This window comes from Mauremys reevesii, linkage group 14 (genome assembly GCF_016161935.1).
Source record: "Mauremys reevesii isolate NIE-2019 linkage group 14, ASM1616193v1, whole genome shotgun sequence".
Taxonomy (NCBI): domain Eukaryota; kingdom Metazoa; phylum Chordata; order Testudines; family Geoemydidae; genus Mauremys; species Mauremys reevesii.
In genome coordinates this window covers 4025204-4049701 of record NC_052636.1, presented here as the reverse complement: position 1 = coordinate 4049701, position 24498 = coordinate 4025204, and the positions used below count along the sequence as shown (strand labels likewise).

The window sequence follows — 24498 nt, the reverse complement described above, 5'->3', positions numbered from 1 at the left end:
AAGTTTATTTCCTTCATCCGATTGCACCTGTTTAAATCGGAAACTAGACACAAGCCTGGATGAGAATCACTATACAGAACCAGAGGTGGGGTTTCTATTCAAAACGAGTCATTTTTCTGCAGCTGTCTCACATTAAACACTGATTTCATTTTATACACATTTGAAGCATTGCAAAGGGTGAATTCAAAAACAACAACAAAAACCACCTCTATTTCCTGCACAACTGCATTGCTAGAGACGGTATTTCCCAAATATTAGGATTAGCTGGGAAATATCTTCAGGAGTAACCACCTCAAGGCCCCGGGTCACAACTGTTTTAGGAAACAAGTACATGGGCATTTTGCATAGTTCCTTACTGTGAAACTCTCGCCCCGGATGATCTGAAATAATACTGACCTAAATAACTGAACAACCCTGTGATTATATCCATTATTAAGTTAGTTGTACAGTTTGGGGTGTGCTGTTCTTCACCATGTCAGACTGGAGATTTCAAACCACTACCATTTCTTTGGTAGCATATCCCATAACTGGGACTATTTGCTCCGGCTGACTGAGTTGCATTTGAACTTTCCCCATGACATCACGGAGGCGTAGGAGAAAAGCAAAAATAAATAAATGGGACTTTGTCTCCAAGTCCTCAATAAATCTGAACTACATTCTGCCAAAGAAAACTAATATCCAGTTGTGTGGCCAACCAGCCTTCAGGAAAGAGAAAAAAATCTACATCTCAGAGGGCTGTAAGACATTTTCTGTTTCAGACAGAATGCGATTCTAGGGCAGGTTACATCTGATGACTCAGAATCAGGACCACAGATTTTCCCATTGCATTGTCCTGTGATCCACTGAAACCGGCTTCACTCAGCGCTCTCTCATTGTTATTCAGTTGTATTTGCAAAAGTTTTAGCATCATGATAAATTAGCAACAGGATTCTAAACTAGGAAACATATTGTACTTGGGCCATGTCAGTATAGAAAACACAGCTGTGATTTTAAATCTGATAGCTCACTGGAGCTGGCTAACTACAAAAAATGCTAATGACACCAGGCCCATGCAGGTTTCTGTTCCCCCCACCTGGGGCTGATGTGCATTCCTAGTAAGAGGGACTCGTACTCCCATGACTCACGGAGCAAAGCAGTTGAGAGGAAGGCTCTTTGGGGATTCAAGAGCTGCAAAAAGCAAAACCGGCCCACTCACCTGGGGGCACTGAGACCACAATGAAGGAAATCGCACTGACAGCCTTAAAGGCCACATGTGGGAACTAGCAACAATATTTAGGTGTTTATGCTGTTTATCTAACTTGGATTCCCTGATGATAAATAAGGTGTAAACTCTGATGGAAGCGTTTCCCACACTCGGAGCATCTACGGCAGTGGTCTCCAAACTTTATACGCCCAAGATCACTTTCTGAATGTAAGAGCAACCCAGGATCTACCCTGTTCCTTCCCCAAAGCCCCACACACTCCATCTTCCCTCCCCACCATTGCTCGCTCTCCTCAACCCTCACTCACTTTCACCAGGCTGGGGCAGGGGGTTGGGGTTCAGGAGAGGGCGTGGGCTCTGGGTGCAGGAGGGGGCTCGGGGTTTGGGATGTAGGAGGGGGTACGGGGTGCTGGCTCTGGGATGGGGCTCGGGGCTGGGGCAGGGGTTTGGGATGTAGGAGGGGGTACGGGGTGCTGGCTCTGGGATGGGGCTCGGGGCTGGGGCAGGGGTTTGGGATGTAGGAGGGGGTATGGGGTGCTGGCTCTGGGATGGGGCTCGGGTGCAGCCTCCCACTGGGCAGCACTTACTGAGGATGGCAGCACAGGGAGGCTAAGACAGGCTCCCTGCCTGCCCTGGCCCCTTCCAGAAGGGGCCAACGCCCCTCTGTGGCCCCTGAGGGAGCATGGCGGGCACGTGGCTCTGCACGCTGCCCCTTTCTGCAGGCACTACCCCCAAAGCTCCCATTGGCCACAGTGCCCTGTTCCTGGCCAGTGGGAGCTTGCAAGCAGGAGCAGGCCACGGCGACCCCTTCCCCACCCCGGAGCCACGCAATCGACAGGTTGGTGACCACTGGTCTACGGTGTCTATCCCATGTGGATCTTCAGATGTCTCCCAAGGTCTGAGTGAAAAATGAAGGTTTTCCCACACTCACAACATTCATAGGGTCTCTCTCTTTGTTAGAGTCTCTGATGATTAATAAGGGCTGAGCTATCAGCATTCCTGGGGGCTGGCGCCTGTGTGGGTTCTCTGATGCCTAATAAGGTGTGACTGTCGAGCAAAGGTTTTCCCACACTCGCAGGTTTCTCTCCCGTGTGGATTCTCTGATGTATAATAAACTCTGAGAACTGAGTGAAGGTTTCCCCGCACTCACAGCATTCATAGGGGGGCACCCCCCTGTGGCTTCTCTGGTGTCTGATAAGGGTTGAACGTCGAGTGAAGGTTTTCCCGCACTCACAGCACCCATAGGGGCTTGCGCCTGTGTGCATTCTCTGATGTCTGATTAGGTGTGAGTGACGATTGAAGGTTTTCCCGCATTCACAGCACTCATAGGGTCTCTCTCCTGTGTGGATTCTCTGGTGTTCAATAACGTGTGAGCGCCGAGGGAAGGTTTTCCCGCACTCACAGCATTCATACGGGGGCGCCCTCCTGTGCATTCGCTGATGTTTGATAAGGGTTGAGTGTCGAGTGAAGGTTTTCCCGCACTCACAGCACCCAAAGGGTCGCTCTCCTGTGTGGATTCTCTGATGTCTGATTAGGTGTGAGTGACGACTGAAGGTTTTCCCGCATTCACAGCACTCATAGGGTCGCTCTCCTGTGTGGATTCTCTGGTGTTCAATAACGTGTGAGCGCCGAGGGAAGGTTTTCCCGCACTCAGGGCACATGTTTTTTCTCTCTCTCATCAGGATCCTCTGCTGGGCTGTGGTTTCCTTGAGATCCTTGTGATTTTCCTCACAACTGATGGATTTACCCACTTCCTCCTCTGGCTGCCTCTCTTCCCGACTCCAGGACATGTTTTCTTGAGTTCTTTGTGACAATCCCCCGCACAGTTCCACGTGCTCAGCATCTTCCTGCTCTGGATTCTGCTCCTTGTTCTCACTCACCATCCCCCCATCTCCTGAGACAGAGAGAGAAACCTCAGAAGCAGGGAGGGAAAAGGGGAGAGGAAACCAAAGTAAGTGCTGGAGAGAGGGGGGAAAAGATCAGGAAATGAATCCCCCAAACTCTTCCCCAGAGAGGAGAGAGAAGGGGATCAACTCTGTCTCCACATCCCATCCCAGCGCTCAGGATGAAAGGAGGTTGGGAACTGAGCTATTGCAACGTGTTGATACGGATGGGTAGGAAGCCATAAGCAATATCCGCTCTGAGGATATGACACCTGCTGGGGGACAATCCTGAACTCAAAGAGCTCTCACGGTCCTGGTAGGGAATCCCAGCTGTGTCCTTCAGGCACACACAGTATTTGAATTGGTCTAATAATTCCTCACCTGTGCAAGTTCCTCTCAGGAGCTCTCTTTCCTCCAAGCCCTGAAGATGTGAGACCCACAGCTCTTCTCTTTGTTCCAGCTGGGACATCACCGCAGGTTTGGAAACTGGAGACCCTACTCAGATGAAGGAAAACAAGTGAAATCAGGTGAATTCATGAGACCTTTGTCACAAAGAACATGGCCTTTTTTTTTTTAAACCCCAGCTCATTTTAAAACATTGAAATTCTGGAGCTCAGCAGTATCAGGCACTCTGCCTATAAGGAGATTAATTCTGCTGGCAAACACACAGCCAGACACTCCTCATCAAAGGGGCTCCTAAAACCCAGAGAAAGGAACTCCAAGGGGAAGTCACCTTGGAACTGCTTCTTACTGAGACCAAAAAGGAATGAGACGGTCATAGGGGGAACTGGGACTGGGGAGCATGGGTTTGTGGGACTCAGCATAGTAAGGAATAGGAAGGAGAGGGGATATCACTGAGTGCCATACTGTAACTCCTCACTTAACGTTGTAGTTATGTTCCTGAAAAATGCAACTTTAAGCGAATCCAATTTCCCTATAAGAATTAATGTAAATAGGAGGGGTTAAGTTCCAGTGAAATTTTTTTACACACACACACACACACACACACACACACACACACACACACACACAGTATATTTCCCAGGGAATGCCTTACTGCTAAATGATGAACTAGCAATTGGCTGAGCCCCTCAAGGGTTAACTCTCACACTCTACAAGGCAGCAGGAATGGAGGGAGGGGAGACTGCATAGCAGACAGACAGAGACACACAACCTGTGTGTGGGGGAGAGAGAGATGCACAATTCTCCTTTAAGTACGCTGACCCTGCTCTTAAGCACACTGCCTTGTTAATTTGATCAGCTTGCTGAGACCGCAGCTGCTGCCAGCAAGCTCCCTCCGACCTGAGCCCTGTCATGAGTCCCCGCCCTGCTCTATGGAAGATGCAGGGGGGAGAGGGACACCCTGACATTAGCCCCTCTCTTCCTCCCCTCCCCTGCCCCACAGCAAGCAGGAGTCTCGGGGAGGACCTCCAAGGCAGAGGGCAGGAGCAGCACATGGCAGTGAGGGGAGGGACGGCTGAACTGCCCAGCAACTGATAGCCTGCTGGGCAGCTGCTGCACAGGGAACTTAGGGGAGAGGGGAGCTGATAGGGGGCTGCCGGTCCACCCTGGTTCCAAGCCCCCACCAGCTAGCTGCAACAGGCTGCTCTTCCTGCAAGCAGTGGACAAAGCAGGCGGCTGCCAAACAACGTTATAAGGGAGCATTGGGCAACTTTAAACAGGCATGTTCCCTAACTGATCAGCAATGGAACAACAAAACGACGTTAACTGGGACGACTTTAAGTGAGGAGTTACTGTATGTCAGGGGTGTTAGGGATCAGGAAAGCACACTTTGAGAAGCTGGGGAATATAGTGAGTCAGATATACTGGAAAGGAGCATGAAAATCCCCCAGTGTATGGTGAAGGTTTCAGAATGACAGAATCACAGAAACGTAGGGCTGATGGGACTTCAGAAGGTCATTTAATCCAGCCCATGCACTGAGGCAGGAACAAGGAAATCTGGACCATCCCTGGTAAGTATTTATCTAAGCTGTTCTTAAAAGCTTCCAGTGATGGGGATTCCACAACTTATCTTATTCCAGACCTTAACTACTCGTGTAGTTACATTTTCCCCTCATATCTAACCTAAAATCACCCTTGCTGCAGATTAAAATTGAGTACGGTCTTTCAACCAGTTTTGTACCCACTTTATAATAAATTAATCTAGACCCAATTTCCCTAGTTTCCCTATGAGAATGGCATCTGGGCAGGTGTCAAAGGATGTACTAAAATTAAGATATAGCAAATCTGCCGCCTCCCTGCAATACCCTAGGCCAGCGGTTGGCAACCTTTCAGAAGTGCTGTGCCGAGTCTTCATTTATTCACTGTAATTTAAGGTTTTGCGTGCCGGTAATACATTTTAATGTTTTTTAGGTTTCTCTCTAGAAGTCTATACATAATATAACTAAATTACTGTTGCAGGTAAAGTAAACAAGGTTTTCAAAATGTTTAAGAAGCTTCATTTAAAATTAAATTAAAATGCTGATCTTAAGCCACTGGCCTGCTCAGCTCGCTGCCAGCCTGGGGTTCCATTCACCTAGGCTGCCAGCAGGCTGAGCGGCGCCTGCGGCCAGGACCCCAGCTGGCAAGGGGCCGGCAGCCAGAACCCCAGACCGGCAGCAGGCTGAGCGGCGCCTGCGGCTGGGACCCCAGCTGGCAAGGGGCCAGCAGCCAGAACCCCAGACCGGCAGCAGGCTGAGCGGCGCCTGCGGCCGGGACCCCAGCTGGCAAGGGGCCGGCAGCCAGAACCCCAGGTTGGCAGCAGGCTAAGCGGGGCCTGCGGCTGGGACCCCAGCTGGCAAGGGGCCAGCAGCCAGAACCCCAGGTTGGCAGCAGGCTAAGCGGGGCCGGTGGCCGGGACCCCAGCTGGCAAGGGGCCAGCAGCCAGAACCCCAGACCGGCAGCAGGCTGAGCGGCGCCTGCGGCCGGGACCCCAGCTGGCAAGGGGCCAGCAGCCAGAACCCCAGGTTGGCAGCAGGCTGAGCGGGGCCGGCGGCCGGGACCCCAGCTGGCAAGGGGCCAGCAGCCAGAACCCCAGGTTGGCAGCAGGCTGAGCGGCGCCTGCGGCTGGGACCCCAGCTGGCAAGGGGCCGGCAGCCAGAACCCCAGGTGGGCAGCAGGCTGAGCGGGGCCGGCGGCCGGGACCCCAGCTGGCAAGGGGCCAGCAGCCAGAACCCCAGACCGGCAGCAGGCTGAGCGGGGCCTGCGGCTGGGACCCCAGCTGGCAAGGGGCCGGCAGCCAGAACCCCAGGTTGGCAGCAGGCTGAGCGGCGCCTGCGGCCGGGACCCCAGCTGGCAAGGGGCCGGCAGCCAGAACCCCAGGTTGGCAGCAGGCTGAGCGGGGCCGGTGGCCGGGACCCCAGCTGGCAAGGGGCCAGCAGCCAGAACCCCAGGTTGGCAGCAGGCTGAGCGGCGCCTGCGGCCGGGACCCCAGCTGGCAAGGGACCAGCAGCCAGAACCCCAGGTTGGCAGCAGGCTGAGCGGCGCCTGCGGCCGGAACCCCAGCTGGCAAGGGGCCGGCAGCCAGAACCCCAGACCGGCAGCAGGCTGAGCGGGGCTGGCACCCCAGACCAGCAGCGGGCCAAGTGGCTCAGCCCGCTGCCGGTCTGGGGTTCTGGCTGATGGCCGCTTGCCGGTTGGGGTCCCAGCCACCGGCCCCGCTCAGCCCGCTGCCAGCCTGGGGTCCCGGCCCTGCCCACATAGAGTGGGTACCTACCTTCTCCCTGGTTCTGGCCCATTCTCTTCTTCTCTCTCTCTCTGCACTGAGCTGAGGGTGGGGGTGCACTGAGCACAGGGCTGGGGGTGAAGGAGCAGGCTAGGGCTTGGGGTGCAGGGTCTGGCCAGGAGCTAGAATGAGGAAGGGGGCTCAGGGTTGGGACAGGAGGTTTGGGTGTGGAGCGCTTACCTGGGCAGCTCCCATTTGGTGCAAGGGGTGCTGGTGGGGATGTGGGTGGAATGCAGGAGTCAAGGCAGGGGGTGTGGGGAAGGATGGGTATATGTGGAGGGTGCAGGAGTCAGGGCAGAGGGCATGTGAGGGAGTGCAGGAGTCAGGGCAGGGGTGTGGGAGTGCAGGAGTCAGGGCAGGGGTGTGGGAGTGCAGGAGTCAGGGCAGGGGTGTGGGAGGCTGGGTACATGTGGAGGGTGCAGGAGTCAGGGCAGGGGGTGTGGGGAGGCTGGGTATGTGTGGGGAGTGCAGGAGTCAGGGCAGGGGGTGTGGGTGGCTGGGTATGTGTGGGGAGTGCAGGAGTCAGGGCAGGGGGTGTGAGGGGGCTGGGTACGTGTGGAGGGTGCAGGAATCAGGGCAGAGGGCATGTGAGGGGGATGCAGGGGGCTGGGGTGCAAGGGTCAGGGCAGAGGGCTGGGAGGGTGGGCTGGGATCAGTGGGGTGATCCCAGCCCCCTGCCCTGAGCGGCTCACGGCAGGGGGCTGGAGGGATACGCCCCACTCCTGCCCCCCTTCCCCAAAGCCCCGCTCCTGCCCCCCTTCCCCAAAGCCCCGCTCCTGCCCCCCTTCCCCACCTCCTTCCCGGTCTGAGCAGCGAGGGCGCTGGGCTGCTCTTCTCCCCTCCCTCGCAAGGGCCATCGGTGGCAGGCAGGCAGGGAGAGGGGGTGGGGCTCGACGGAGCACGCTGGAGGGGGAAGCTTGGCTGCCAATGGAGCCTGCCCTACAGCAGCAGCCGGCAGGACCAAGCTTGCTTCTGCCCCGAGCCCCCGCCAGAGAGAGCGGTAGGTGGGGGGCGGAGAAGAGGGGGCTGGGTCGGGCAGGATTTTTAATGGCACGCTGCCGCCTGCCGGGGTCTGGCTCAGCCTGCGGTCGGGGTTTGGCAGCTGGCTGAGCGGGACCCCGGCAGGCAGCAGCATGCCATTAAAAATCGGCTTTGGCACGCGTGCCATAGGTTGCCGACCCCTGCCCTAGGCCAGTAACGCTGACAAAGAAGGAAATTAGGTTGGTGGCACGATTTGTTCTTGACAAATCCATGCTGCCTATTCCTGATAACGCTCTTATCCTCCAGGTGCTGACAAACTGATGGTTTAACAATCCGTTCCAGTATCTTTCCAGCTCTCCAAGTTAGGCTGACTGATCTATAATTCCTCTGGTCCTCTTTGTTCTCCTTTTAAAGACAGGTACTGTATTTGTCCTCTACCGGTCCTCTGTGATCTCACATGTCCTGCAAGAGTTCTCAAAGACAATTGCTACTGGTGCTGCGGTTGCCTCAGATAGTTCCTGAAGTAGACAGGACACGCTTGGGGAATTAGATATTATAATTCAATAGCAGCAAACTAATTCCTCTGGAAAAGGAGACTATGAAAAGTAAGAAGACGACCATGTGATCTCAGGAGGGCCTGCCTCAAAGATCCAAGGAGCCTGCAGGGAAGAGAGACTGTGGCTGCTGCAGAGAGGGATGGGGGAGCGACACCCTCCAAGTCCCCAGAAGTTTCATTACCAACCTAGGACATCACCAAGAGGGAAGAAGTCACCTTGTGACTGGGAGGAGCGTAAGGCATTAGAAACGGTGGCTGGGGTCACAGTCTGTAGGGAGGAGGGGTGTGTGTGGGTGTGAACCTTGCCACAACATTTGCACACACCTAGGATGGATGTGAGCTTCTAACTTCCCCTGAAGGATCTCAGTCACTTGACATTTATCTCAGCTGGTACAGGGCACCCACTGCCTCTCCGGGGAAGCAGTCTTGAAAAAGTGAACTGTAAAAGTTGGAATTTCAGATCAGCAGGAGCCAAACTGATGAATCAAAGCGATTGAAATGCGCATGTGCAGGAAGACTAAGGCTCTGTTAACAGCAGAGGGTTTTTTGCAATCAGCTCTCACGGTGTTTGGTTGTCTCTAGGGGACGGGACGGGGCCATTGCTGAATCTGAGCTACATCTGAATGTGAGCCCCACCACTGACAGCTTTCAGACAATGTGCGTTGAGCTTTTTTTTTTTTTTTGCATTTTATAGGGGTTCCCTTTGGAAGATTTGCCCTGAGGCCAAAATTTCTGGGGGGAAATAATATTTAAAGTACTCCAATCCAAACACAGGTTTTCACGTGGCCTACACTTGGAAGTTTTGCTATCACAGCTGGGTCAGTTACCTACGTGAAAAATCAAGTCAGTAATGGAAGTGGGGGAGGAGATGTCACCCTGCTTGCGGTCTCCCCTGCTACATGTGTAAGCACATTGAATGGTATCAAATTGGCGACCGAATGTCCTGAAAAAGCCTCCCGGTCAGCAACGCAATGGTGCCATACCGAAGACAACGATGTATAACTGAAATAGCTATGCCAGCAAAAGCCCTAGGGTACGCACGGTTACGGTGGCAAAAAAAGTCCATTTAAAAAAAATCAAGGTAATGAAATGTTCATAAGCCACATTAATGCAGTAGTGCTGTGTTCATACCTGTTATTTACTATGAACGCTTTTAGTTCTTTCTGTATATTTGATTCATTTATATATTAACTCTTCTTTAGAATCTTTACCTTCAGCAAAGAGTGTGTCTGAATTCGAAGGCCCAGATCACTATTCAGGAATTGTACCTATTATGCTGTATTTTAACCATCTCGGGCGCCTTCGTGTCTACACAAGTCCAGATGTTCGTGGAAACCATCTCCTTAACGTATATCTACAATGCTGACATAAGCACATATAGACTTGGGACACTAACAAGGGATGAGTGCTACAGCAGATGTTTCCTGTTGGGAAATCAACAGGGAAGAATGACTGTGGGGATAAGAAGGACCCACTGAGAGAGATTATCTTGAAGAACTGTTAGTCCAACCAGCTGTAAATGATCACGCTGTCACACATAAATCAGGTAAACTGAGAAATGACACCAGAACATATGTTTCTGGGAGAATATTCTTGGCAACGAGGTTTCCTTTGTCGGAAACCCTATCTAATGATACTGATATGGGAACTTAGTTGGGAGGGAATGAAAACTGTTCATCCCCTCCAGATGCAGGAGAGAGACAGATCCATGCTCTGAGCGTGACAACAAAGGGTGATAATGTACCTAGTTCTGTCTGTGCTCTGTTTAGTGCTGTACTGATCTCTAAGATTAAATCATTCCAGTTGAGCCTGTTAATTTGACAATCTTGAGTCATTAACTCAGACACGCAGCAGCTGCCTTATGCCTTTCACTCTATGGACAGGGGCTAAACCAACCTCTAAAACCAGGAAATGAAAAGCCGAAGCCCACAACACCTTTGCAACAATCTTAACTTTGCCCCAAGCCCATACCCTGGAGCTGGGAACAGTTCAGTCAGCCTGGTACAAAGGTAAACAAACTATCAAGGGAAGTAGAGGATTCTCCATCTCCTGAAGTCTTCAAGTCCAGACTAGATGCCTTTCTGGAAGATGATTTAGCTCAGCACAAGATATTCAGCTCTGTACAGCAGTAACTGGATGAAATTCTATGGCCTGTTGTACAGGAGGTCTGATCAGATGACCTAATAGTCCCTCCTGGCCTTTTAATCTATGAATCAATAATATCTAAGAGGAAGGACTAAGAGAACGTGTAATTGTTTGCGTTGTGTTCCACAGACTGGAATGCCAGCATTTATCTGCATGCCCTCCAGCTGTGTGCAGTGTGTCAGCTGGAGCTGTAACTGGATGGGGGAGGGATTACTTGGAGCAGCTTGGCAGAGCTCTGACTGTGATATGAAGAGACATGCCTGTGAACCTTGAAGAACCACGTATGCCTCATTTCAGTGCTCAGTGGTGCAGGTTGTGCCAGCGACTGTGCACAAGGGTGTGTTCTTGCCAGGGGATTGTCAGCACTCTGGTGCCGTACATGTACATCTCAGTTGCTTACACGGTTCAGTGAGGGGTGAGTGAAGGCAATGACTCAGAAGTCATCCCTGGGGGAGGGAGGGAGGTAGGTAAAGGGGTGGCAACATTTTGCAAGTCTGAGCTGGTTTGCGTGCACTAGGCTCAGTATTTGAGTGTTGGCCAGGGGTCGGCAACTTCTGTTCTTTATGCCAGACCTAAACCCACATTTGCCTCAGCCAAGAGAAGACGTTGGACTTCGTGCTGTGTTGCTCCTGTGCTCTGCTCCCAAAGTATTCTCTAGCATGGGAGGGCAGAGCGCCTGCGTTTGTGTCACTGCCATGTCGGGGTGATGCTGAAACAGGGCAGAGCAGAGGTGGCATTGTGGGGTGATGTGACCCTTCACCCTGCATTTCCCCTTCTAAGAACCGAGGGGACAGGGCTCCTTACCCAGTGAGGTCACATTCTCATAGTTCTCCTGCATGACATCCCAGCAGAGGACTCTCTGAGTGGAGTCCAGCAGAGCCCATTCCTCTCTGGTGAAATACACAGCCACCTCCTCGAAGGTCACCGGCCCCTGAAAGAGCAAGAGGCCAACACTCAGGACCTGCTGCCCCACTCACAGCCCCACTATTCACGGGGGAGAGGAGCCAATCAAATGGGAGCTCTGGGAGGTTCACAGTCAGCAGAGTCCCATCCGCACCCCTCACAGAGCAGCCAGGAGGCATCAGGATGAGAGGAGAAAGAGAGACCCTTGTCCCTCCCCTCTCCCTGCTAGGGTAGGACATTCTCATGTCTCACAGGCTGATATAGGACATGGAGCCCCCCCTGGTGGGAATCCAAACACCCTCCTCATTGCCAGCAGCTGGTGTGACGGGATGGGGCACCTTCCCTAAGCCCCTTTGTATCTCACAGCAGCCCCTGGTTAGTGGGTTCTGGCTGCAGCACTGGCAGCCTGGTAATTTCTCCAGCTCTGTCCAAGGGGGTGTTTCCTGTCACAGAAATAGGGCAGTTTCCTCTCCCAACCTCCATGGGTCTGTTCCTAGAATCTAAGCCCCGGCACACAAGCCCCAGCAGGTCTGTCACACCCTCTCCCCCTCCTTTCCTCCACCCTGTGGATTTCCTGCCCCCTCCCACCTCCAGACTAAACTCCCCAGAAGTTCCCATCTCCTCTGTGTTTACTGCCCCTGTCAGTGCAGAAGGAACCCACCAGCAACTCCCTGATAATCCCTACCTGAGCCAGCTCCTCGGCCGCGGGAGGCTGGGCCCATCCAGCGGGAAGGGTGGAGGTCGTTCTGCAGCCTGTCAGTTTGTGTGGATAACAGTCTCAGGGAACCATGCTGGTGCTCATTTTAAAAAAACCTGTTATCTACCGGTTCTTATATTGCGTTCACCACGGTAGTATCGGAGCACCTTCCAGCAGTGCATTAAGCAACATGTCAGGGTGAGGAGGGGGATTGGAGAGATTTCAGAAGCAGCTTTACTGCATTTCACAGCACATCCCCCAGGCTCTTTCCCTGCAGAGAAATGTTCTAGACTCTCCTACTGAAAAACATGCAGTCGCTTTATTGCAGTGCAGACCCGACCCCTCCCACCAGGGCTAAACCCACTGAGATCCTTTAACACCCGACATGGTCCCTGAGGGAAGCACATCCCCCGGCAGGGTGGGATCTAGGCAGAGGTGGGGACTGGATAAAATCTGTCCAGTGCTGAGACAGGAACTGGAGCTGAGCAGGTCTGGGAGCTTGTGACCTCTCTCCCCACTTAGTTCTCCTCAGTTCTCTCTCCCCCACTCCGGCTGGGGGACTTGGTTACTGTCTATTCATGGAGGCCTTCGCTATCCTACTAGTGCCAATGCCATTTTGGATCCAATCTTTGTGCTGCATCCTCAACTCTGCTAACCACTGCAGGGGTTTCAGTCTCTCTGGCTGTGACAGAGACAGCAGGGAAAGGGTCACTGGGCACAGCTGTGAGCTGGGATTCTGAATACGGAGAGATTTTAGAAATGGGGGTTTTCCGGGAATGAATCGTTCCTTGGCTCAGTCCGTATCGGGCCGAGCAGCTAACGGCTTGTTCACAGTAAGTCCATATCCAACGAAATGCCCTCTTCCCTTTCAGAGCCAACCGGGATAGAAGACAACGAGGGAGCTGGTCCGCGTTTCTCAAGCGGTGGTTTGCTACCCCAGGTGACTCACGACAGGCGTGAGATACGACCAGTTTTGTTATGAGCTAAAGCAAAGCAAGTCTCACGCTCCCACTTTTATCTTTCAAGGTCAATAGTTCTGTCAGCCTCTTGAAACACCCATCCAAGTTCCAGAGGCTCATCCTTGAGAGACAGTTTATTCTTCCTTTCACAGTAAATGTAAGGGGATCCCTGCCCAAAACCTGACTTCAAATAAGGGGTCACCAGAGTGAAAAGTGTGGGACACACTGACATGCACTCTAGCAGCTCCCTTCTCTCTCACAATGATCCCAAATACAATCTACGGCTCCCCTCCCTTTACAGCCAGTCTGTACACAGGAGACCAGCCCCATCTCTCATTCAGGGCCAGGGTTGGGCTCCACCCCCTCTGCACTCCAGAGACTCTGCTGCCCCCATGTGGCCGTGTTCAGCCACTCATTAAAGCGGTCAGACTATATCACACCTTTCAGGTGTGGTTGTTCCTTTTCCCAAAGGGAAACACTCCCCTGAGGCCAGGATTCACTCCTCATCTGACGTCACAGCAGGAGTGAATCAATCATGGGGCTCACCCGGCTTCACATTGTTCCACCATTTCCAGGTGCACACCGGGACTGGAGGCAGCGCCTCCCTGTCGCTAACATGGTTATTGGTCTGAAATCTCCCCAGGACCCGTCAGAGACAGACACGTACCTGTGTCGCTCCCCAGCTCCAGTCGCAGCATCTCTAGAGAAGGAGAGGATGGGAGAGGTGAGAATTCAGGGGAGGTTCCCATTGGCTATTAATGTAATCACTGTTCACTATGAGATGGCAACACAGGCCGAGGTGGATGATGCAACCGCTGCAGACAGAGCCAGCCCCACAAGGCTACTCCCATGAGAGAGGGCGACTCGCTGAGCTGGGCTGTGAGATGGAGCCTGGAGTCAGTAACATCACCAGAGTCCCCGACTCCTCCCCAGGGCCAGGGCTGCTCTAGCTAGTGGGGAGACAACCCCCGGATTCCAATTCACCTTTGAATTCCAACAGCATCTGCTGCAGCATGGCGCTTTTCAGAGAGAAATGGCTGAGTCTCTTCTCCAGCTCCACAAACCCCAGCTCTGGCTTCTGAAACATCCCGTCCGCCCTGCTGGGGAAAGGAGGAGGGGTGAGAAATGGCCGGATCCCCAGTCCCTGAGCCCAGCAACCCTCAAACTCCAGGAAACCTGGACCTGAGCTTTGTAGCCCGAGGTGATCATGCTTATGGTGAGTCACCTGCCCTCAGCCCTGTGCTCTCCCCAGAGATGGGAAATGGGGAATAGAGACAGGTTCTGGAGATTTCTCTGGGACACTGGTTCTGTAGGGTGCTGAGCCTGTGCTGGGTTACTCCGGTAGCAAGGGGCATCGGCACCGGGATTACGGGGAAAGGAAGGAGACATGGACCAAAGAGTAGGCATGTCTCACATGCTCACTGTGGCCCCAGACAGAGCCCAGGTGTTCAACAGGGAATGAGCTTGGGCCCTTTAATGCCAAAAGCCCAGAGCCCTTCAGCTGAAGCCGTAACTCTGGGGTGTCCAGCTCCTTTGGCAGAGAGGGACGTATTTCACTGTCTGCGATGGTCAGTGGGCCAGGGCATCCATTTCACACTCCGTACACAGCTCCATTCAGAGCAGGGCACTCACTGCTCTCAGTGAGACACCCAGGCACAGATGTCAAGGGAAGAGTCTGCCCTTCGGAGAGGAAAGAAGCTTTTCATTTTTATTAAGTCCTTTATGGTCACAATCAGTGTCACTCCGTGGGAAAACAGCCCCCTCCCAAACCTGCTCGGGCTCCTGCTATTTCTGCTCTTTCTTTCCTTTCCATCCTCCTTTCTCCAGCTCTTCCTTGTTGTTTTGTCTCCCCGCTGTTCTCCCCTCCCTACAGAAACTCCCTATTCCCACCCCTCAAAGGCTTCACTCCAACCCCCTCCCCATTCCACCAGTGACCAGCCGTGGAATATTGAATGTTGACATTAAACTATTGTCACTTCAGCTGACCCTGCAATGAGATGAACGGAGGACAGGGGAGTTCACACCCCTCTGAGCCGTGGCTTCAGGCTGCTGGCAGACACACAAAGACAACAGTGTCCACATCTGCATTTGGGAGGGTTTCTTTGCAACCATGAGGCCTAGAAACTTACGAAAAAAATGAAAGCTGAGATTCTGCACAGCGTGAATACGTGAGGTGGCCACATAAATACATCAGACAGGCTGGGTCTGGCCCATATGTCTGACTGTCCTGGTGGGACCTCATTAGCTGTCAGAGTAACAGGCTTTTCCCCCTTGTGAGGCAGCCACCAGGGGAGACGTGATCACAGGCACCAAGCCAGCATATCACACTGCAGGGGCAGGGGAAAGCACCGTATTTAGTGCAGTTTCCAAGTACAACTGAGCATGAGCGGAAGTGAAATGGAGCCGGGGACTCACCTGCTTTCAGTGCTCCCGGCACCCTGGAGAGGGAGAGAAAGAAGAGGCAGTCGGGGGAGTGTCCCAGGCAGAGGAGCCACCATTGGAGTCTCTGGTGTTTGGGGCATTTCAGATACTTGGGGTCATGTTCAGAGAGCAGCTGCCGCCCCCCAGGAATCTCTGCTGGGACGTTGCCATCGGGGGAAAGTTTCTGCCCAGGCACTTTACAGGAAGGAAATATTCATCTGCCTTGAGAGTGAAATGCCCACTAGTGCTGGGAGCCCCACAAGCCCCTACCCCATTAAACCCATTCAATGGGGTGACAAGGGGCCTTAGGGCTGGCTTGGGGCCTCGGCATGGCAGGGAGGGGATGTCACCCTCCAGCCCAAATGCAGTTAGACATTGGCAGGGGCAGCTCTAGGAATTGCGCCGCCCCAAGCACGGCGGCACGCTGCGGGGGGCGCTCTGGTTGTCGCCAGGACCGCGGCTCCGGTGGACCTCCTGCAGGCACGCCTGTGGAGGGTCCGCTGGTCCCGCGGCTCCGGTGGACCTCCCGCAGGCATGCCTGCGGATGCTCCACCAAAGCCGCAGGACCAGCGGCCCCTCCGCAGGCATGTCTGCGGGAGGTCCACCGGAGCCGCGGGACCAGCAGACCCTCCGCAGGCATACCTGCGGGAGGTCCACCGGAGCTGCCTGCCGCCCTCCCGGCGACAGGCAGAGCGCCCCCCGCGGCAGGCCGCCCCAAGCACGCGCTTGGTCTGGAACCGGCCCTGGACATTGGCAAGGCATTTATTGTGTGACTTGATCAGGGCTCTGCCCCTCCCTGTGCCTAACTTTCCCCATCTGTAACATAGGGACAGTGCCCTGACCCTGCTTCGTGAAGTGCTTTGGGGACTAGGGTTCAGAACGGGGGTGGGCAATAATTTTCGCAGCGGGGCCACTCCATTAATTTTGGTAAGTCGTTGTGGGCCACACATTTCTACTGTATTAATGGAGGGGGTGTGAGGTCTGGGAGTTTGGTGAAGGAGGGGGCTCTGACCTGGGGCAGGAGATTAGGGTGCAGGAGGGGGTGCGAGGTGCAGGCTGCCTGTCGGCCTGCCGTGGTTCCATGCCACTCCCGGAAACACCGCCCCCGCAGCTCCCATTGGCCAGTGCTGGGGGTGGGGACAGCGCGCAGAGACATACCAGCAGCAGCCGGCCACTTCCGGGAGCAGCATGGGGCCATGGCAGGCAGGCAGGCACCGTGCCTGAGTGCCCCACTGCGCCATGGGACTTTTAGCGGCACAGAGATCGCAAGCGGGCAGCCAAAGGGCCTGGCGGGCCAGAGAGAAATGAGAGACAGGCTGGGTCTGGCCCGCAGGCCGTATTTTGCCCACCCCGGCTCAGAAGCGCCTAGAGAAACGCTGCGTATGATCATTGCAATGACAGCCTGACCTGCAGGGGTGGGCTCAGCAGCTGCTGCCCCTTCTCTTCTCCCCTCTCGCTGAGCACGGAAATCTCCCGGGACAGGCTGCAGATGCCCTCATCCCTTCTCTGGACAATGGCTCCCTCCAGCTCCTCCAGCCGGGCCAGCAGCCGCTGCTCCTGCTCCTCCAGAAACCCTCGCAGCTCCTGCCACTCCCAGACGATCTTCTGCCTCTCGGCTGCCGTCTGTTTCTGCAACCACAGGGAGAGGGTGGCTCGGTAACAGGGGAGAACCATAAATGCACCTCTGGGCGGGTGGGGGAGTTATTTACCAGAGCACAGGATCTCTTGCACTGGGGGATGGGAAGGTTATTTACCCCAGGAAGGGAGGAGGGATCAGAGTAGAGGTGAGCTGTACATCACAAACAGGGGGGATTTTTCTCCCCAAAACCTCATCAACTTGCACTGAGCCAAACCTTCCATCTCTGCAGCCCAGAGTTCCTCTGCTTCCCCTCCCACTCCCGCCGCAGCTAGAAAGGATCCCTGGCCACTGTGACATCCAGACAGCCCGTGGGCAGGGGCTCCGGGCTAACACAGACTGACCCTCTCCTGCCCAGCAGCCTCCTGCGTCCTAAAGGCATCATGTTACCCCTGTGTCTGACCCTGCAGGCTCCCTGGGCTCCAGCGGGGATGGGTCCCTGGCTGAGGCTGGCAGGCTAGGCCCTGCATTCACCGTCACTCAGGGCACTGTGATCCCAGGCAAACCTGAGGGGCAGGGGGCTCTGGCCACCTACCAGCAGCTCCTCGCTTTGCTGCTGCTCCTCGGCTTTGGCTGCTTCTCTCTCTTTTCCCAGAGGGGCCAGACACTCTCGTGGGGGCTCCTGGAAGAAGCGGGGGAGGGGGTTAGAAACTGCTGCAAACGGCCTCACAACTGCTAGATTTCAAGGCCCGTCCTGCCCTGGAGATGCCCGAGCAGAGTCCCTGGGATGCCCTTAGACTGCCCCACCCCCAGCCTCATTCACCCTTAGCCAGGACACTCTGAGGGGCTCGTGAAACGGGGACCAGGTTTCCCTGGGAAAACACAGGACCCCTTGGAGAAGTGACAGGGGTGCAGCCCAACCCCCCAGCTCCCAATGCCCACCACCTCCCAAGCAACCAATGTCCGGCATTGCCCCCAACTTCCCCCCTCCAACCGTCCTCTGGTCCCACCCACAGCCCTCACCATTAACATCAGTGCAGGATCTGAACATGGACCCCTGCAGCCAAATAGCCCCAATCCCCAGCTCTGCCCCCCTCACAGACACCCTCAAAGCCCCCAGCTCTGCCCCTCCACGGATACCCCCAAAGCCCCCAGCTCTGCCCCCCACTGACACCCCTCAAAGCCCCCAGCTCTGCCCCCCCAAAGTCCCCAGCTCAGCCCCCCACTGACATCCCCAAAGCCCCCAGCTCTGTCCCCCTCAAAGCCCCCAGCTCTGCCCCCCCACTGACACCCCTCAAAGCCCCCAGCTCTGCCCCCCCACTGACACCCCTCAAAGCCCCCAGCTCTGCCCCCACGGACACCCCAAACTCCCAGCTCTGCCCCCACTGACACCCCCAAAGTCCCCAGCTCTGCCCTCCCACGGACACCCCCAGCCCCCAGCTCCCCCTCCTCAAAGCCCCACGGACACCCCAAAGTCCCAGCTCTGCCCCTCCACGGACACCCCAAACCCCAGCTCTGCCCCCCACTGGCACCCCTCAAAGTCCCCAGCTCTGCCCCCCAAGCCCCCAGCTCTGTCCCCCAAAGTCCCCAGCTCTGCCCTCCCACGGACACCCCCAAGCCCCCAGCTCTGTCTCCCCAAAGTCCCCAGCTCTGCCCCCCACTGACACCCCTCAAAGCCCCCAGCTCCAAACAAACGCACAACCCCAGCCCCAGATCGGCTCTGATACCCCCTCCCCGGTCCCGGGCCCGGGCCCAGCCTGGGCTCCGAGCTCTGCAGCCGAGCCGCGCTCCGGCCCTCCTGCAGCTCCCGGCCCAGCCGCTCCCGGGCTCCGTCGCCGCGGCCCTGCCCGGGCAGCCGCCGCGCGGAGCTCGGGGACCCCGGGCAGGGGCGAACCAGGCAGCTGGGCCCGGCCCCGGCAGGAGCGTGTCCGCCCCACGCGTGTCCCCGCCCCCACGCGCTGTCCCCGGCCCCACCGCGCGCCCCGCGGGCTGCAGGGCTGGAGCAGCCCCCGCGCCGCGCTCCCGGCCCCGGCCATGGCCCCGCTGCAAAGCGCCGCGAGTGCGCGGGGCCGCGACAGGAAGGGGCGGCCCCAGCCCCCGGCCCGGCCCCTCGCGGGGTGTTTGTGACACGCGGAGACTCGGGCTCTGCCGGGGACACCCCCCCTCGCGCCCCCTGCTCCCTGCGGGGGTAATTCCTGCCCCCGCACCTCTGAGCCGGGGGGGGGCTGAGAGCCCGCGAACCGAACCACAACCCTGTGTGTGATGCAAACAGCGGGCAGGCGGGCCGGGGCGGCGGCAGGTTGGGCTGGCTGGGGGAGACTCTCCGGGGGAGGCACGGGCGTGGGGGGGGCAGCAAGCGGGGCGGTGGGGGACGCTCTGGGGGAGGGGCCAGGGGGACGCACCGTGGGAGGCAGCAGGCGGAGCGGGGCGGGACGCTCTGGGGAAGGGGCGCGGGGGCGGCGGGCCGGGTGTTGCTCTGGGGGAGGCACGGGGGGGGGCAGCAGGCGGGCCGGGGGGATGCTCCCGGGGAAGCACGGGGGGGGGGCAGCAGGTGGAGCTGGTGGGGACGCTCCGGGGGAGGTGCGTGGGAGCGGCGGGCTGGGCCAGGGGATGCTCTGGGGCAGGTGCGTGGGAGCGGCGGGCTGGGCCAGGGGGGACGCTCCGGGGGAGGTGCGTGGGAGCGGCGGGCTGGGCCAGGGGGACGCTCCAGGGGAGGTGCGTGGGAGCGGTGGGCTGGGCCAGGGGGGACGCTCCGGGGCAGGTGCGTGGGAGCGGCGGGCTGGGCCAGGGGGACGCTCCGGGGGAGGTGCGTGGGAGCGGCGGGCGGGGCCCGGGGGATGCTCCGGGGCAGGTGCGTGGGAGCGGCGGGCTGGGCCAGGGGGGATGCTCCGGGAGGTGTGGGAGCGGCGGGCTGGGCCAGGGGATGCTCCGGGCAGGTGCGTGGGAGCGGCGGGCTGGGCCAGGGGGGAGGCTCGGGGGCAGGTGCGTGGGAGCGGCGGGCTGGGCCTGGGGGATGCTCCGGGGCAGGTGCGTGGGAACGGCGGGCTGGGCCAGGGGGATGCTCCGGGGCAGGTGCGTGGGAGCGGCGGGCTGGGCCAGGGGATGCCCGGGGCAGGTGCGTGGGAGCGCGGGCTGGGCCAGGGGACGCCCGGGAGGTGCGTGGGAGCGGCGGGCTGGGCCAGGGGGATGCTCCGGGGCAGGTGCGTGGGAGCGCGGGCTGGGCCAGGGGGATGCTCCGGGGGAGGTGCGTGGGAGCGGCGGGCTGGGCCAGGGGGATGCTCCGGGGCAGGTGCGTGGGAGCGGCGGGCTGGGCCAGGGGGGATGCTCCGGGCAGGTGCGTGGGAGCGCGGGCTGGGCCAGGGGATGCCCGGGCAGGTGCGTGGGAGCGGCGGGCTGGGCCAGGGGACGCCCGGGAGGTGCGTGGGAGCGGCGGGCTGGGCCAGGGGACGCCCGGGAGGTGCGTGGGAGCGGCGGGCTGGGCCAGGGGGAAGCTCCGGGGCTGGTGCGGGGGAACGGCGGGCTGGGCCCGGGGGATGCTCCGGGGCAGGTGCGGGGGAGCGGCGGGCTGGGCCGGGGGGATGCTCCGGGGGAGGTGCGTGGGAGCGGCGGGCTGGGCCAGGGGGATGCTCCGGGGCAGGTGCGTGGGAACGGCGGGCTGGGCCAGGGGGATGCTCCGGGGCAGGTGCGTGGGAGCGGCGGGCTGGGCCAGGGGGATGCTCCGGGGCAGGTGCGTGGGAGCGGCGGGCTGGGCCAGGGGGATGCTCCGGGGGCGGTGCGTGGGAGCGGCGGGCTGGGCCAGGGGATGCCCGGGAGGTGCGTGGGAGCGGCGGGCTGGGCCAGGGGATGCCCGGGGCAGGTGCGTGGGAGCGCGGGCTGGGCCAGGGGATGCTCCGGGAGGTGCGTGGGAGCGGCGGGCTGGGCCAGGGGGATGCTCCGGGGGAGGTGCGTGGGAGCGGCGGGCTGGGCCAGGGGGATGCTCCGGGGCAGGTGCGTGGGAGCGGCGGGCTGGGCCAGGGGGGATGCTCCGGGGGACACGTGCAGGAGTGGCAGCTGGGGCCGGGGGAGAGACCTGGCTCCGAACTTTGGCTCCCTCCTGCTCTCATATTGGTGGAGAACGGGCACCATAGGCCCATACAGCTCACCGCCCCTGCCCAGCACCCCTAGTTCCAGCACCTGTGCTCCGGGCTTGGCAGTTCAGAGCCCCTGGGGCACCTCTGGGCTTCTGCGTTAGTCAGGCATGTACAAACCTTGCACCTTTTTCGTACAAATTAAGGCCTGTGCCCATTCGCTCCCGCAGTTGGATGGGGCCCGGCCCGTGCCCCCAGGGCCCAGCCCAGTCTGTGCCGGGCTGCAGGACTCGCAGGGGGCAAACCCTGCCCAGTGAGCGCTGCCTGGGTGTTGCGGGCACAGGACGGGCTGGGACTGGCAGGTGGGATGGGAAGCAGAGAGAACAAAAATGGGTCAGATGCTGCCCAACTCCTGGGCTCTGTGAATACAAGGGGCTGCTGCCTCAGTGGGCTGGGCGCTGACTGGGAGCTGGGCTGGGCAGCTGCTGCTCCCGCCCCCCCCCCCATGGAGTCTGTGCAGGGAGGAGACCTTCATTAACCCCTCTGTGCCATGCCAGGGGGATTTTTTCCACATGGAACTAGCCCCACTAGGGCAGTCCCAGGCTCTGCCGACACCAGCCCATGGGCAGGACCAGCATGTCCGTCTGGCTCCTAGGCGTAGGGGCAGCCATGGGGGCTCCACGTGCTGGCCCCACCCTGAGCACCGGCTCCACAATTCCTGGCCAATGGGAGCTGCGGAGCTGGGGCATGGGGCAGGAGCAGTGTGCGGAGCCCCCATGGCCGCCACTATGCCTAGGAGCCGGAGGGACATGCTGGCTGCTTCCTCGGAGCTGCCTGAGGTAAGCGCCCCTCACCTCTTCCTGCATTGCAACTCCCAGCTCTGAGCCCTCTCCCGCACCCTGAACCCCTCATCCCCAGCCCCCTCCTCCGCCCCAAACTCCTCATCCCCTGGTTTTTATTGGACCAAATTTTCTCTCTCCCCAACAGAAGTTGGTCCAATAAAGCTATTACCTCGCCCGCGTTGTATCGACAGTGGGTGGCTGCCGCTGCATGGGAATGGGGTGCTCATTCCCTGCCACCAGGCAGGGCTTAATTTGTAATGAAAGAGGTGCCGGGGCTCATGCAAATTTTTTTTTTTCCTTTCATAACCCACCTCTGGGGTGGATCCATGGTGGCCACTATTTGCCAGTGACAGGGCATGGAAATTGGCCCCTCCATCCCTTCCATTCTCCTGTTAAAGAAGCATCCTCCAGAGCTCCCTCTGCCTGTGTGAATACCCTGGCAGGGGGTGCTGGTAACTTCCTATCCATTTATCAAATACAGAAACAAACCCACCACTGATTTTCCTTCTCTTCCCCGTCTGAAAACAACAGGAAGTGTAAAAGCAGCAAAGAATCCTGTGGCACCTTATAGACTAACAGACGTTTTGCAGCATGAGCTTTCGTGGGTGAATACCCACTTCCTCGGATGCGAGTAGTGGAAATTTCCAGGGGCAGGTATATATATGCAAGCAAGAAGCTACTAGCTTGCTTCTTGCTTGCATATATATACCTGCCCCTGGAAATTTCCACTACTCGCATCCGAGGAAGTGGGTATTCACCCACGAAAGCTCATGCTGCAAAACGTCTGTTAGTCTATAAGGTGCCACAGGATTCTTTGCTGCTTTTACAGATCCAGACTAACACGGCTACCCCTCTGATACTTGACAGGAAGTGTGCAGCTGTAACCCACACAGCTTCTGGGTATGGTGTGCAGTCCCATCTAGTGGCATCAAGACCACTTAGCGAGAGCAATTAATGAGTCTGCTCTACCCTTACCTAACAGGCAGTTGGCTTTTAGCTCATTCTGCAGAGGGTCCTGCACTAAGCTCCAGAAGTCCCAGGTTTAATCCCCCCCACTGACAGTCTGTCGGCCTTACACAGCCACCTTTGGCTGCCTGGGATCAGTGGTGCACAGTGACAGAGCAGCCTTCTGCAAATTGAAGTCATGTTTATTTTGCTCTAGGAAAAAAGGGGTAAGAGAAAAATGATTTTAAAATCGCAAACCACCTTCACACATGCCGGGCTTACCTAAAGGCCCATCCGCTGACAGTCAGCTAGGCAGGCAGAACGTCTTCAGACAGCCCACCCCGTGTCTACGCATCTTTTCCCCCAAACAATGACCTGAACAGCCAGCGGGTCTCTTTTTAAACTGCCCAGTTCTTTTGCCCAGACTGTGGCCTGGCTCATCAAACTGATGCCGTAAGGGGGCTGGAGCGAGGCGGGAGAATATGCGAAGCTCAGAGTTTGGGTATTGTCTCCTTTCAACCCTTTAGTGTTTATCACGTGGTGGCTCATCCTGAGCCAGTCTTCTTCCTTTTCTTATTTTCCAGACAGCCCCCTGTTAAACTAAACCAAATCAATCATACTGTCACCACCCCAACGGCCCAGACAACACGCAGCATTCGTCAGTATTGCAGAGCAGCAGCAACTCCAGCTCAGGGGGTCTAGAGTGGAATAATACCGCCCCTGTCTGGGGGTGGTGTCTGTCCCATCTAGTGGCACCAAGACCACTTAGAGAGAGCAATGAATGAGTCTGCTCTACCCTTACCTGGCAGCTAGTTGCCTTTTAGCTCATGCTGGAGCTTCCTGGGCCAGAGCAGGGGCCTGAGCTGAGCTGGGGAGCGAGGCCAGGGGAGCCCAGGGGCTACACTGGAGGCAGAGCAGCAGCAGGGCTGGAGCAGGAGCTGGGCCTAGAGCAGTCTGGAGCTGCATGCGGTGAGCAGCTTGGGAGAGAAAGGGAGACCCTGGGCCGAGGGGCCAGTGCAGGGAGATGACTCCAGCCAAAGGCCTTGCAGGCCAGGCTGGAGGGGGATCATAACCCCGACATGGAGGGCTGATGCTGGGAAGAAGAGTCCTGCCACCTAGAGCCAGAAGGCGTGTGGCCACCGCCAGAGCAAGTGTCCAGCCAGGGTCTGGGGGGCAGGGGCCTGGGACATGTGAGGAACAGACTGTGAACTGCCCTTGCAGTCCAGAGACTCTGGTTGTGGTGTCCCCGTGCCATGGAGCAGGGTGACAGGTTTTCTTTTAACCTGTCCCATTTTGTCCTTATTTTTTATATTGATTGCTGGTTTGCTTGAACTATATGTAATGATCAGTGGGTCAGGGTGGTGCAAGGTGTGGTGTTTACATGCACCTATAAAGTTTAACAAAACCCCATTTTTAAAACCATCCATATCTAAGAATGTAACAGGAGCACTTTGAAATAGGGTTTGTCCTTCATAATCCTCATGATACCATACTCTATTGGCAGAGGGAGTATAGCTCAGTGGTAGAGCATTTGACTGAAGATCAAGAGGTCCCTGGTTCAAATCCAGGTGCTCCCTAAGCAGTTGCTCTTTTAATGA

General features: G+C 57.4%; 2 protein-coding genes and 1 non-coding gene across 3 annotated transcripts in view; 2 read left to right on the top strand and 1 right to left on the bottom strand.

Annotated features, from left to right (window-relative positions):
• Positions 1–24498, top strand: part of LOC120381416 (zinc finger protein 271-like) — a 1091725-nt gene that overhangs the window by 981258 nt on the left and 85969 nt on the right. The window lies entirely within an intron of this gene.
• LOC120381439 (zinc finger protein 436-like) lies at positions 1637–17086 on the bottom strand. Its single transcript, XM_039499638.1, has 9 exons — positions 16878–17086; positions 15465–15487; positions 15036–15166; positions 14034–14146; positions 13717–13749; positions 12079–12146; positions 11295–11421; positions 3466–3579; positions 1637–3095 (listed from the first exon to the last, which is right to left on the bottom strand). The coding sequence occupies exons 4-9, from the start codon at positions 14134–14136 to the stop codon at positions 2158–2160; spliced, it is 1383 nt and encodes a 460-aa protein (XP_039355572.1). The 5' UTR covers positions 14137–14146; positions 15036–15166; positions 15465–15487; positions 16878–17086; the 3' UTR covers positions 1637–2157.
• TRNAF-GAA lies at positions 24406–24477 on the top strand. Its single transcript has one exon. It is a non-coding gene; the product is annotated as a tRNA-Phe (tRNA).